The 14597-nt window shown below is 38.0% G+C and overlaps 3 protein-coding genes across 9 annotated transcripts; 2 read left to right on the top strand and 1 right to left on the bottom strand.

Annotated features, from left to right (window-relative positions):
- The first annotated feature begins 2240 nt into the window (after positions 1-2240).
- Positions 2241-5027, top strand: LOC121806556 (protein MAINTENANCE OF PSII UNDER HIGH LIGHT 1-like). Of its 2 annotated transcripts, XM_042206657.1 has the most exons (6): positions 2257-2372; positions 3004-3098; positions 3215-3257; positions 3432-3586; positions 3936-4070; positions 4509-5027. In XM_042206657.1, the coding sequence occupies exons 3-6, from the start codon at positions 3236-3238 to the stop codon at positions 4887-4889; spliced, it is 693 nt and encodes a 230-aa protein (XP_042062591.1). In that variant the 5' UTR covers positions 2257-2372; positions 3004-3098; positions 3215-3235; the 3' UTR covers positions 4890-5027. The 2 variants fall into 2 exon arrangements, with proteins under 2 accessions (XP_042062590.1, XP_042062591.1); XM_042206656.1 differs by lacking the exon at positions 3215-3257 and having other exon boundaries at positions 2241-2372.
- A 996-nt stretch (positions 5028-6023) lies between these two features.
- Positions 6024-10920, top strand: LOC121806295 (O-fucosyltransferase 7-like). 6 transcript variants are annotated; one of them, XM_042206287.1, is made up of 12 exons: positions 6024-6349; positions 6634-6729; positions 6882-6984; positions 7091-7158; positions 7294-7382; positions 7469-7649; positions 7724-7852; positions 7955-8088; positions 8173-8386; positions 9829-10013; positions 10097-10192; positions 10472-10920. In XM_042206287.1, exons 1-12 carry the CDS (start codon positions 6191-6193, stop codon positions 10626-10628), a joined length of 1611 nt encoding a protein of 536 aa, XP_042062221.1. In that variant the 5' UTR covers positions 6024-6190; the 3' UTR covers positions 10629-10920. The 6 variants fall into 6 exon arrangements, with proteins under 6 accessions (XP_042062221.1, XP_042062220.1, XP_042062223.1 ...); XM_042206286.1 differs by having other exon boundaries at positions 6631-6729; XM_042206291.1 differs by having other exon boundaries at positions 6332-6349; positions 6873-6984.
- A 967-nt stretch (positions 10921-11887) lies between these two features.
- LOC121806505 (cytochrome c oxidase subunit 6b-1-like) lies at positions 11888-14219 on the bottom strand. The gene is made up of 5 exons (XM_042206564.1): positions 14079-14219; positions 12777-13001; positions 12594-12676; positions 12405-12486; positions 11888-12154 (listed from the first exon to the last, which is right to left on the bottom strand). Exons 1-5 carry the CDS (start codon positions 14118-14120, stop codon positions 12101-12103), a joined length of 486 nt encoding a protein of 161 aa, XP_042062498.1. The 5' UTR covers positions 14121-14219; the 3' UTR covers positions 11888-12100.
- Positions 14220-14597: the final 378 nt, after the last annotated feature.

The following is a 14597-nucleotide window of genomic DNA, read 5'->3' as shown; positions in this document are numbered from 1 at the left end:
ATAAATATCTTATCACCGGAATCGGCGGTTTATGAACCGTGTGCATGCCTCTATTTAAAAGTAATCAATAATGATTCGTACTTTTTCCTTTTGTTATAGTAACAAAAACCTTAGATTTATTAATTAAAAAATAAATATCTTATCAATTAAACTGCATTTCATTGTTTATGCGTCTCTTTCACTCTATCGAATTTTGTTGGGTAACTAGCAACGAACTAAATTCCAAGAGAAGGCTCGTTAGCCCAAGAGCCCAATTTATAGAGCCCATCACATGATGAACATAATCTCTATGTTTCAGAAAAAGAAAATTTTTAAAAAAGTGTATTTTTTATGTTTCGGAAAAAGGTCAACGTAAGAGCATCTCCAGTGGTCGGCTAGCGAGCGCCAAATCGGCGAGAATTTCGGCGAGGGAACGCTGATTCCCTGGCGCTCGCCGATCGGCTCGCCGCTATTGCAGCCTCCCGATCGGCGAGGAACCGGCGAGCCAATTTTTTATTTTTTTTTAATTTTCGAAACACTATGTATACGCGATTTGCGCGACATTTTCATTCGCACCACTTGTTTTAACGAGTACTCTCTCTATCTTAATTTCTGTACAAGATCAACAACGTGAAATGAGTAACGCGGGTGGTAGTAGTAGTGGTAGTGGTGGGGATGCTGAGGAGTACGAACGGCGTTTGAACGAACATTTGGATGCCTATACGTCCCGAGAGATAGACCGGCTGCTACAACGGGCCTCGCAGCCGGCGGTTCCTCAACCTCAACCCGTTGTCCACCGCCGAGCAGTGATTGACCGGGATCACGTAGCTGCACATCAGCGGCTATACGAAGACTACTTCGCACCGGAGCCGCGGTTTAACGCCTATCTTTTCAGGCGGCGTTTTAGGATGAGCAGAGCCCTGTTTATGCGTATTGTCGACGCTTTGGAGCGTCGATATCTGTGTTACCGCTTCAGGCACGATGCGGCTGGCAGACCCGGGCACACACCTATTCAAAAGTGCACTGCGGCAATCAGGCAGCTGGCCTACGGAGGCGCGGCAGACATGTGGGACGAGTACCTCCACATCGGCGAGACGACTGCACTTGAATGTATGAAGTATTTTTGTCAGGGCGTGGTTGAAATATTCGGTGAGCAGTACCTTCGAAGCCCAACCCCCGAAGACTGCCAGGAGCTGATGCAGATGCACGGGGAGAAGCATGGGTTCCCGGGTATGTTAGGCAGCATAGATTGTATGCATTGGGAGTAGAAGAACTGCCCTGCTGCTTGGAAAGGGTTCTACACGACCGGCTACAAGGGAAAGAATCCCACGATGATCCTCGAGGCCGTAGCTGATTACCGGCTGTGGATTTGGCATGCATATTTTGGGGTAGCCGGTTCGAATAACGACCTCAACGTCCTCAACTCGTCGCCCCTTTTCAACGAGCAGTGCCAGGGCGTCGGTCCGGCCATCAGTTTTGTCGCCAACGGCAACCAACATGATATGGGCTACTACTTGGCGGATGAGATATACCCTAGGTGGCCCGTCTTTGTGAAGACGATCCGATGCGCATCAGATGAGAGGAAGGCCTACTTTGCGGCACGACAGGAGTTGGCGCGCAAGGACGAGGAACGCGCATTTGGTGTGCTCCAGTCTCGATGGGCGGCAGTTAGGGGTCCAACGCGTTTGTGGCATGTCGACTGCATTGCTGATATAATGTACGTTTGTATTATCATGCACAACATGATTGTCGAAGATGAAGGTGTAAACCTGACTTGTTGGGCCAACAACGATAATGAAGCCGGTCCAAGCCACGGCACGGCCGCCCCCAACGTACGAAGCGAGGTACCCCATGATGAAGCCGGCCGCCTCCAGGCACATGCCGACATGCGCCAAGTGGATGCTCATATTCGACTCCAAAAGGATTTAATTGAACAGTTGTGGGCGCGGAGGACTGCACGAAGATAGGTTTTTTTTAATTATGTAATTTTGTTAAATTATGTACCTTTTTTTATTTAAATGAAATTGTTGAATTTTCCCGTATATGTGGCGTGAATTTAATTCCGTATTTTGTGTGATTGTTAATTATTTGTTTTTAGTGCTGATGATGTGGCATGACTATGGCTGCGCTATTGCTTGTCCAGTTGCTTGTCTAGCTGATATGGCAGGAGGAATTTAGTGCTGCTGATGTGGCATGACTGGGCTATTGTTTGTCCGCCGACCATTGTGAATGCTCTAATCTCTATTAGAAAATCAAAATCAACCACATACAGCCGAAAGCAACCAATCCATGAACACATACTCCAATTCCAATATGAACAGAAAACTGCTGTCTTCGAATTGATACAACCATTTTCTTCGCCACCAGAATATCGTTCCAAGCTCAATTCCACTGTAAGTTCTCCATCCAAACGTCGAATGCTTGCTTGTTTCCATCTCCATTAAATTTTTTAAGAAATATCAAATTGCTAATTTTGGAGGTATGGAAAGATTATAAGCGATGTTAGGTTTGATTGGGGTTATTTCAGAAATGATAATATTTGTTCAACCCATAACTTTCAACGATCAAATAAATTGCAAAAGTGAATTATGTGCGTATATATTCATTATAACTTCCTTGATTGAAGTATTAGAGTGTTTATTAATCGGTTTTTAACCAAGTCTAGTTAAGCAACAGTAATGCTGGTTGAGATTCTGGTTTCCACGATTTTTGCTAAGAACTCTTGTGTAATTAATCTAGTGACTAGTCCAATCCAATTCAATTTCTCATATGTTTTTGCTGTAGAAAATGTATGTTGAGCTAATGAGCTCAAAAGGTAAACGTGAACTGTCCATGTTTGAATGTTTTACTTCAACATGAATATGGTGAATGAATGTTATAGATAACTGTAAGGTTACAACTATGAACGATTATATAGTTATGCTATTAAAATGTTCTATGAAATGGATGAACTATGATGAATTTTCGAAATGTTTAACAAATGCATTGCCTAATATCTAGGCCATTTTTTCATGTGTTTATCAGGTTGAGCAGTTGGTGGTGTTGTGAGATTAAGGAGAGGTTGTTGCTATAGTTCCAAAGAATGTCATGTTTTACTTCCGCTGCCATATTTTCACCTGGTAAAGATTCTCTCATGACTACGTTTATGTTTCTTAAATTGGATAACATGAATTCCGTTTTCCCTGTCTTTTGCATTTCCTATATACTTAATTTGAAATGCTGTTTTGTGTTGCAGACTTCAAAACTTCATCTCTCCATGGATGATTTTTATGTCAATTGTTCGTATTGGTTTCTTTTCATCCATTGTATCTCATTTATTGGGGCACACCATCCTTTTTATTCAAACTTATATGCCAAATAACCCCCCCCTCTCTTCCCCATATCTTTATCTCTTGGGTATTTGTAGTGCTACAAGCAAAATCATATTTTCTTGAATACTTTTGTACTGTCAGGCAACAGCTGCAGCATCTCTACATCAGCAAGTCTACTATTCAATAAATCCCAGCCAAAAAAGAGGCAGAATTTGCAATATGGTTTAAGGATCAGGGCTTCTTCTGCAGATGATGCCGATGACTGCAATGAAGAAGAATGTGCCCCTGATAAAGAGGTTATAATCCTTAAGTCTCCTACATTCCTCAAATGAATAGAAATGGTTGCGTTTTAATCCTGAGTTGGGTGAATTGTATTGGTTTTCAGAAAAATTGTTGGTTTTGACATTAGTTTTTTCAGATTTGTCTGATTACAAATGTTGTTATTAAGGGAAATCTTTTAAGGTCTTATGCAAGTGTGTGGCGATTGTGAGGGATTCAGTGATTAGATTATAATTGTTATTGCCTATTGGCGGTGAAATCAGCTGAGTTAGTTTGAAGTATGTGGATGCATTGTGACCTGAAATTCAATAGTTTGCTGCTTTTATGATTAAAGGGATCTCATATATTAGTGACAAAATGAAACAGGTTGGAAAAGTGAGCATGGAATGGGTAGCTCGTGAGGAAACTAGAGTGATTGGTACCTTTCCACCGCGAAAAAAGGGATGGACCGGATATGTAGAGAAGGACACAGCTGGCCAGACCAACATATATTCTGTTGAGGTAAGAAAATCCAACATCTCAATCATTTTAAATTTGGAATATCACTTTCCAAGTATGCATAAACTCTAGAATAGATTACTTGGTGTTGAAGTACATCCATTACATATACCCCAGATACAAATGCAGGTGTTCCATTTGCCCGAACCTTTTATCGATACTGTCTTTGTTTTTATTGAGCTGCAATTTTCGTTGCCATTCTTGCATTCTGCTATTCTAGTGTCCTAGCTGTTCTCAGCATGTCCTCGAGGGAACTTTTGCAGTGTTTGCTGCTTAAGGAGCCTTAGGCTGCGTTTACTTTTGGTGATAGAATGGATGCATAGATTATTACAGCCTGAATTCGAATCCATGGTTAACTTTTAGCCCGAACTTAAGCATACTACACGCATAACAAGAACTTATCACCGTTGTTGAGCTGAAATAAATTATTGACCTGCACAGCCTGCAGTTTACATAGCAGAAAGTGCAATCAGTTCTGGAACTGCAGGTTCATCGTCGGAGGGAGCGGAGAATACGGCAGCCATCATTGCAGGCATTGCCCTAATCTCAGTCGCTGCTGCTTCGTCAGTTCTTCTCCAAGTAGGCAAGAAGCCAGCGGTGGTGCAGACTGTCGAATACTCGGGCTCGTCTCTCAGCTACTACATCAACAAGTTTACGCCTCCGGTGGTGCAGCAGACCGTTGAAGTCTCTGCGCCCCCTGTGGCTGAAGAAGCCTCAACACCTGTGCAAACGGAAACCTCCGTTGCAGAGGTCTCTCAGTCTAAGCCTGAGGTTCAGGCCGACGACTCTCTGCCGCCTCCACAAGGTCCTGACGCGTTTTAGGCCGTTGATCCTGCTAGTTTTGTCCAGGTTTGCTGAGACACGTTGTATATTGTAACACTAGACATCATAACATTATTGTATATGTTGCTGAATTCGCCTGCGGAGTTGCAAAATGACAGTGGTTTATATTAGTTTAAATACTTATGGTATAAAATAGAAATCACTCTTGAATTGTATAGATCTCAAAATTTCACTTTTTTGGATTCATCATTTTTCAATGAGAATTCATAATGTTTATTCGGAACGTAGTTTACACGATAAATCTGAGTTATGCGATAACTCCAAACCTCTCAATTACTATTACTATTAGTTTGATTAGTTATACGTTAAGTCGGACATCTTTTCTTTTGCTTTTAGAAATAAAAAAGAATTTAATCAAGGAAATAACGAAGACGAGCTTAAAGCCTTAAACAGAGCAACACGTAAATTATGGGACATAAAATGTGCACTTTTGATTGTAACGGATAAATTTAGGGCTGATACAAATTTCAATTAATGATGGAACCATTTAGCAAAATCTAGTTGATTTTTCGTCGCCTAAACCCATATTTCCCACTAATAATTGACGCTCTTTATCTTTTGCGTGTAATCCGTTAAATTCAATTGAAATGACCTCGCATTTGTTTTGTCATACAAAGACTTCTTTCTATTTTGAAAATAAGTTAATGATAGTTTAATGATTTTATTAATTATACATCAATTTTTTAAATGGTATTTTCCAATTGCATCTCAATATTCAAGGCATATCAATTTCTATTATCAAAATTTCAGTCTAACAAAAAATGGCATGTCATAAAAGACTTACTTATTTTATTTTGTGGTATACTGAAATATTTATATTTAATTCTAATTATCTAAAAACGATTGTTTACACTGAAAAAGATTGTAATAAAATCGGGAATTTGAAAAACATAAAATAGGATGAATATAACTATTAAATGTTAGTAGAACATTATTAGAATAAAAATGAAAAAAATGTAGAGTAAAATCCACGCGGCATGATTTGATTGATTACATTCATTGACTTGTTGTAATGAAATTACGATTCCCCTAAAAAATGGGGGTTGCTTGAATCACACGTGACTTGGACCAGAGTAGACTTGAGGAATATTTAGTCATAAAATTAGTCTTCACCGTTTAAACTTTAATCCCTTTCGTATCTATCTCCATGTGATCTGATACTGCAGCAATTACTGCAGTCGTTGCCCACGTTTCCCACTCTCTGTAATCGTAAATGCCATCCAATTTTCTAATTCAGAGACGCGCATTCATTGCACCTCCACAACAAGGGTTTCTCAGTGATGCCGCTGCTCTCTAAACGGAGGTGGCGCACTCTTCTCTTCCTCAGGTGCCTGCTAACATGCGCCATATGCGCTATCACCGTTATGGCGCTCCTCTCTTCCGTACACGTCCATGTAGTCGCCAAGTTGCCTACCGATGCATCCTACAAGCTTCCTGCGGTCTCCTCTCATTTGACTTTATTTTATTTTTTGTATTTATTTTCTTAGTTATACTGTAGCTTGAATTTTTTGCCCTAATTATTAGCTAGATCCTGTGCTTCCTTATCGCGATTTAGTCTGTAACTGTTCCTTCGCATCCTAGAGCATTTATGGATTTGTTTGAAGTAGCTGATGATTATTGAGAGTTTAATTAATCTATGAGTTGTTGTTTCCAGTTGTGAAATGAAATGTAGATCTTGATTCGGATGGTGAGAACTGAAAATTCGTTTGAATTGATGTAGCAGCACGAAACCGGGCGCCAAAAACTGAGCCGAGAGAGAAGCTGGATGAAGGAATTTGCTCGGCCGCAGTTGTTGAAGGCTCCTGTCACTGCTCACAAGGTTGATTACTCCAATCCAGTATTGTAGATTAGCTCCCTCTCTCGCTATGTGCTTGCTGTTGTCAAGACAAGTGTTGGTGGGGTGGATAGTGGCAGTTATTGATGACATGTAGTCATGCCTCTTTCATGTTTTCACTCGTTTAGATTTGACAGTTGGGCGGCGGCGCAAATACAAGTTTGAATTTGGACAAGTTGTGGAAGCAACCACCTAATAGAGACTATGTACCTTGTATTAAACCAAGTTCATCTTATAAAAGTAATGTACTAGTAGTAATACTTTAGTACATTAGTTTCTTGTTGTTTATGCTTTCCCTCATTGCACCTTGTCTTGTTTATTTATTTAGTGTCTTTTTCCGTTTCAGCTCCTCCAGAATCTCGTGGTTACCTACTTGTACATGCAAATGGTGGTCTTAATCAAATGAGAGCAGGGGTTTGTCTCTCTCTCCCTCCCTCTCCCTCTCTCTCTCTCTCATATATATATGTGTATACTGATTAAGTTGTATATGCTGTACTTGGTGAGTAGTTTGATAAGGAATATCTTCACATAGCGTGTTCCTGTTTGCAGATATGTGATATGGTTGCTATTGCACGCCTGATAAATGCTACGCTTGTGATTCCTGAGCTGGACAAACGCTCATTTTGGCAAGATTCTAGGTACATTATTCACTTTTCTGGTTCAGAGTAAAATGTGTACGTTTGTAATAAGTAGTTTTGTTTAATTTTGTTTGCTAAAATTGCAGCAACTTCTCTGATGTCTTTGACGAATCCCATTTTATCAATTCTTTAGCTGGTGATGTAAAAATTATAAAAAAGCTTCCCAAGGAATTGGCAAATGCCACTAGGGCAGTGAAGCATTTCAGAAGTTGGTCTGGGGTAGATTATTATGAACAAGAGATAGCAAGCATGTGGGAAGATTACAAGGTACTTTTGTGATAGAAATCTGATCCACTTGTGTGTATGTCTTTCTTATTTCAAATTTAAATGGAAAATTCTAGGTGATCCGAGCAGCAAAATCTGATTCTCGGTTGGCAAACAATAACCTGCCCCCTGACATTCAGAAACTACGATGTCGTGCATGCTACGAAGCCCTTCGCTTTGCTCCTCAAATTGAAAGTATGGGGAAGGTAATTGCAGAGATATTCTTGATGATCATCTTAATGCGTTTCTTTATTTTCATAAATGCATGTTCTGTAATTCGATATTGTATTAAACTCTTCTGTTTGTAGTTGTTGGTAGAGCGAATGAGGTCATATGGTCATTACATTGCTTTGCATTTACGGTTTGAAAAGGACATGCTTGCTTTCAGTGGCTGTACCCATGATTTATCCCCAGAAGAGGCTGAGGAGCTAAAGACTATTAGGTGAACTACATTATTGATTTTTATGCGGTGCCCAATATCTGACAGTGACATTGAATAATCTGTTGCTCTTATTTTAATCTTCAGAGAGAATATGACTTGGTGGAAAATAAAAGATATTGATCCGGTAGAACAGAGAACCAAAGGGTATTGTCCTCTAACTCCAAAAGAGGTTGGATTATTTCTTAGTACTCTTGGTTTCCCATCAAGTACCCCGGTGTATGTTGCGGCGGGAGAAATATATGGAGGTGAATCTCGTATGGCTGATCTGAAGATTAGATATCCTATAATAATGAACAAGGTATGCACACATATCAATTTGCTTTTTGTTCTCGTATGGAAGTTTGTATCAGTTACTAGGGGCCTAGAAAAGTAATGCTCATTATCTAATGTGACACTAAATACTAGTAGTACATGAAAATGAAACCCTTATATATGAACCAACCATCGTCAACTTTGACAGTCGAATACATAAATATCATTGGTTAATTGTGTTCGTTAGTTATTTTTCCGACATTTAGAATTGTTTTACGTTATGTGGGTAATTTCCTATACTTTGATAACTTCCATCTAGAACTAGTTTTGAAGTCATTACAACTTGTGGACCCATCCTCTTATAACCACATTTACAATATGTTTGATGTATCTATATTACTAATATAATATACAATAATAATTGAAGAATAGTTATAAATATGCATGTATGATGTATATATCATAATTGGTAATTTTAATAATTCAATTTTAAATGGCATATCAAAATCCATCACAAATCTGTTAATACCATACTCCTATATCTGTTAATAAATCATACAATGTTATAATATTAATACGTACTAATACGTTAAATATATAGTACTCCTATATCTGTAATTTTATAAAACAAATGTATATGCACATTCACAATATGTGCCAAGGTGTTGAAATATATAATTAATTTCATGATATGTTGTTCTGTGATATCTTTTGCTACTTATTAGTGAAGAAGACATGCCAAAAATAGTTTAAAAAATGTAAGATTGAGCTCACACTCAGCTCTAAGCTTGAGAAATCAAAGGGAAGAAACTGGAAAGAGTCGTTGGGCTTGAAGATGAGTTTGTTACAAAAAGAGCCGTTGGAAGCTCTTGTTTGTTGTTTTCTTAGCTCCAATTTGTTGGGAGCGGTTACTGCATATATGTGCTTCATATATAGCAGATTTCTTGTAATTGTAGATTTGATAGTTCAATTCAATAAGAGAGTTTACTTTTTCTCCAAGAATTCCCAATTTCGTTCTTGTTCTTCATCTTCATAGATTAGCCTCTGCAATTAGGTTTTCACCTTGAGTTTGTGAGTCTTGTTGAGTTTTAACAAAAAAATTCTCAAAAAAATTTAATTCTAAATTACGAATGAATAACATGTACGTGTAAAGCTATTCTTTCAATTTATACATTTTATTTTTAATGTTTATGTCTTTTAGAAGTTACAAGTTCAGCAAAATATGATAATTCATCAAATGTTTAAATGAGGAATAACTAAGCAGCATAGGTTTTCTTTTGTCTGGTTGAAATTTGATAATAATAGGTGAATCTTGTATTTACGTTTCATTTTATATCAGACATGGTGATATAAAGTTGACTAACTAGACAGAGCAGTTGACCTTGTGGTCTCGTTGTGATAGGGAATAGGGATTTAGTTTCTTTTTGATGGTTCAAGTCTACATGTTTTGATGTTCAGTTTTAGTTCTCATCCAGTGTGATTTGCCAGGAAAAGTTAGCATCTGTGGAGGAATTAGAGCCATTCAACAACCATGCATCACAGATGGCTGCACTTGACTACATCGTCTCAGTTGAAAGTGATATTTTCATCCCGACGTATTCTGGCAATATGGCAAAGGCAGTTGAGGGCCATCGTCGATTTCTAGGTCACAGAAAAACAATTTCTCCAGACAGGCATGTCACTATAACGTTTTTTTCCCTATAACTCTCCATCTCAATTCAATTGGTTAACTTTTTGAAGCATGTTTGTTATTCAGGAAAGCACTTGTTCGACTGTTCGACAAAATTAACGGGGGAACAATGAAAGAAGGCAAAAATTTGTCAAATAGAGTTGTTGATATTCACAGGGGGAGGTATGCAATCTGGGAAGCTCTTCCTTTTCCTCACAGAATGTCATATTGCTATGCTGCTTCATTTTTATGCCACCATGTAACAATTGGTCACAGATTTCGTTCTTCCCTTGTCATTCAATATTTATTTTCTTTCTGTTTTTCATTTTTTTCTGTAACCAACCCGTCCCTGGAGGTGTGGTTTTGAATGATGCTTTGTGTTGATGATATATGCGCAACTAATAATCTAGTTTCTTTTAGTTTGTGGTGACCCATTTTCTTGTCTGCTTTCTTAATTCCCAGGCAAGGATCTCCGAGGAAGAGAAAGGGCCCACTAACCGGAACAAAGGGAACGGATAGGTTTCGTTCTGAGGAGGCGTTCTATGTGAACCCTCTACCAGATTGTTTATGTCAGATGGAACCTGCTGCACATGAGAATACTACTTTTATTATCAAATAGATGGTTGCTTGAAATATTTCTAAATTTTACAACCTATACAAAATTGGATTCGCAGGTTTCTCTCCTCGTTTAACCAAAGCACGTGTAAGGTGGTTCCGGTCGTGCATATTCCGGTATGTGGCGGGGGGGAAAGGTGTCAATGGTGCTCCTTTACAGTTAGGTTAAGAAATCAAGTTTTTGTAGATATTGAGGTTGATTACTAGTTATTCATATTGATGCTAGGGATATTTTGTTTGAACATTAGAATTTTATTTTTTTAATGTTCAAAGTGAGTATTTATACTTTTGCCTCACATGTTTCAAGAATCAAAAAGGGTAAAAAGAAACGAAAAAAAAACCTCACTCTTATTTTAGTCATGTTTTAGGGTGAAGGAACAAGTATTTTTCTAAGTGAAAAAATGGAAATTTTAAAAACAAAAAATGAGAGCTGAATCGTAATATACTGACTAGCCCCTCCCTCCGTAAGAGCATCTCCAAGGGAGAGGGTAAATGAAGAAGTAAAGAGAAATAACTACTATATTTACCTCTTCTTCATAAAATTGATAGAAAAAGTATCTTTACCTCTTCTTGATAGAAAACGTAAAAAGTTAATTATTTTATTTACCTTCTTTTCTTAGAGTCCATTACTTTTTAAAAAGGTATAATAACTTTTTTGAGAAGGTAAATGAGAAATATACCTTCTCAATGTACCTTTCCCTCTTGGAGATGCGTTAAAGGTGAAACTTCTCAACTTGATACTTAAATTTTAAAACAATACTTCCATGATTGAGTCGTTTTGCTGCCTAGAGGCTAGAACTCCAGCCGACGCCGAAGCTTCCTGCCTCCACTAGCAAGAATGCACCACTACAGCCATAATTTATGCCGAGTTAAAGCGTGATAGCATTAGCATAGATAGTTGCTTTTTCTATATATGTTAGTATGAAGTGAGTTGTCAAAAGGTCACATTTAGTAGCGGACCAATAATTTGGATAATACGCCCCCATGTTATTTTTTCAAGCGTGGAAACCACATAATTTCTATTATTATGAATACGTAGTTATATGCAAGTGAATATATAGAATAAGGAAGAAGAAGCCCAAGAAACACAACATGAGAACACCCCAAATACCAAGTTAGCTCATTACTGTTGAGATAATGGAAATGATGTATAAAAAATGCAACCCTAATTCATCGGTTTCATAGCAAAGTACGACTATTTCTTAACCAATCTCTCCGGTGACTAAACGTGTAATGAGATACTGCAGCTATTCAACAAAGGAGTACGGAAATTGGGTATACTTATCATTGTAATCAGATAAAAGATACATTAGACAAAAATGCGGTTCAAAGAGGCCACACTTTGTTTACGAGTTGGAGCTTCATGTGCTCACAAGAACAAGCCAAATTCTCTTATTACTCGGACCTTTCAAGAATAAGAAACTCTCCTTGCATCAAACAGATTTGAGAATGTTTGATAGTTTTGTGGGGCATCAATTACAGAGGGCCTGGAAAAGTGCCATTTTCCCTTTGCTCATTCCATCTATCGACCTGCAGCCATGAATCCAAGGACCAATAATGAATACAAACTAGTAAGATAAATACATAACTGAACATTGATAAAACTAGATTATGTTACTCTTCAGCATTTGAGGAAGAAATATATATTTTCAAATGAGATTGACTTGTGTTTCACCTGGTATTCTAAATCCCTTACGAAGGATAGTACATTTAGTAAGATGGTGAAGGCATATACTGATATGCATACATATAGTATTTGAACAACTATACAGAGGCATACCCATTCACCGGGGCAAAGAGAGCGATAATACTTAGCAAATTTGTCACACTCAGGTGCTTCTTCACCTTTTGCTGCAATGCACCTGAAAACGTACACCAATTTGAGAAGATATTGGGATGATATGGTGCAGTGAAGTTTCACAAACTATCAAGAACATATTTAGCTGGAAACGATTTTTAGCTCACCCACCGATGATACTCTATATATCTGGTGAAGCAGTGTCTGGTTTGGTTGGTAGTAGGGAAACGAAAGTCTGCTGGTGCAGTCTCAAGCTGCAAAGCGTGCATTCGGAAAATGATAAATTGGTTAAGTAAATAAAGTAAGCAAAACCAAGAAGACTAAAAAAGAGATTCCAATTAGTCAGAGCTAAACCTTTATCTCAGGAGTTTCTTCAGCTTCTTGTTCAGCTGTGTCTCCAGATTCAGCATTGTCGCTGCTTTCCTCACTGGGAGCTGAGTCGGCACTGTCACCAACTGAATTGGAGTCCTTACTTTCTTCGCTAGCAACATTTGTGGCTTCAACAGCACTAGGCTTTTCCTTTTGAACAGTGTCCTCAGCCACGACCATGTTTTGGTTTTTCTCAACCAGTAAATAATCCTGTGCACCAAGAATAAAAAAGAACGTCATCATAAATTAAAGCCCCAACACACGAAAAAGATGATTGACAAAAAATAGAAATAAATAAATGAAAGTTTCTTTATGCCAGCCCCTTTAAAGTCTTTCCCTAGGTAAACCGTAAACATCCTACAATGCCTAAGCCATGGATGGCATCATCAGTCTAGAATTGAATGCAAAATGAACCACGGAAATATACATCCCCCACCGACACAAACGACACAAACTTTTGAATTCTCCTTCAGTACATTAACTCTACTGATATAGATCATAGATTGTAACAAAAATATGGTAATACAGATGTGTTCGGGTTTTTAAGAGAAGTTGTGTTTAGGTTTTGAGAACAACTGTTGGCAAAGTAGTACTTACAAAATCCTCATCAGTGCAAATTGTTTAACAAAAGTTGCAAACAAATATTATTGAAATATATGTTGTTTATGCAATAATTTTGTCCACAAGATTAATGCGGAAACCACCGACCCCAAATGTAGTGAGAATGGCTTCGATGATGGTGGTGACAAGATCATGTTGAGAACACTGAAAACAATACAGACTTCAATAGCAAATCCCAAGAGGGATAGGAAACAATGCTCATCTCTACCAATTGGGAGACAAAAGAAATCATAGTTTAGCCATCACAACGACGCAGAAGACACAAAAGATTAAGCTTGACCACAGCAATCAAATTTCACATACAAACATTAATTCTTTATTCTAACATTTTTCGCTAGAAAAAGACTTTTTTTTTATCGTTCATCTGCTTGTTTTCCAATTTTCACAATATTCGACTAAATTTTCATACGAATAAGGTATTTTTCCATAAAACAATTCTGCGGTAGGTTCAACGCCAAATTTGAAAACCACGAAAAGGAACAATCAAAACAACTATTGATAAAAATGAGAGGAAAATAAAATTCCAATAAAATCTGAGAGGAAGTGAGCCAACCAAACCAAATCTATGACACTGGTAAAATGATCAGAAAAGGGGAAAAGATAGGGATAGCAAGGTTCAACCGAAATACAAACCTAGCATAAGAAAACAGTCGAGTGAAAAATTACCTCAGCTAATGATGGGGGCTTTGAAGCGTCAACGTCGGCCATTGTAAGAGGAACAGGAGGTGATGACGGCGGTGAGATTTCAGAGAAGAGAGGGAGGGAGAGAGAGACAAAGAGAGTAGCAAGCAAGCAGATACTGTAAGAAAGGCCCACGGCGTCTTAGGTTATTTTAGGTCCAACCCAATATATATTGGGCCTTAAATTAAATACCTCAAATGCAGGCCCATATTTCTTGTTAATCAATCTTGACTGTTGAATAAATTTTATTTGAAAAGAACTCATTTTCTTTCTTCCGACAAATATTTATTTAGACGGGTGATCGCGAACTAATCCCTCCGTCCCCAATAATCGTCCACTTTGATTCCGGCATGGGTTTTAAGAAATGTAAAAGAAAGTGATTTAAAAAGTTAGTAGAATATGAGTTCCACTTTTATATATTATTTTATAATAAAATGTGAGTTGAATGAATTAATTGTTAGGCCCTATTATCATTTATGGTAAAAAGTGAAAGTAGACAAATAA

The sequence above is a fragment of the Salvia splendens genome, chromosome 6 (assembly GCF_004379255.2).
Source record: "Salvia splendens isolate huo1 chromosome 6, SspV2, whole genome shotgun sequence".
NCBI classification, from domain to species: domain Eukaryota; kingdom Viridiplantae; phylum Streptophyta; class Magnoliopsida; order Lamiales; family Lamiaceae; genus Salvia; species Salvia splendens.
Note: the sequence above shows the minus strand (reverse complement) of the source record. Positions and strands in the feature narration are given on the sequence as shown.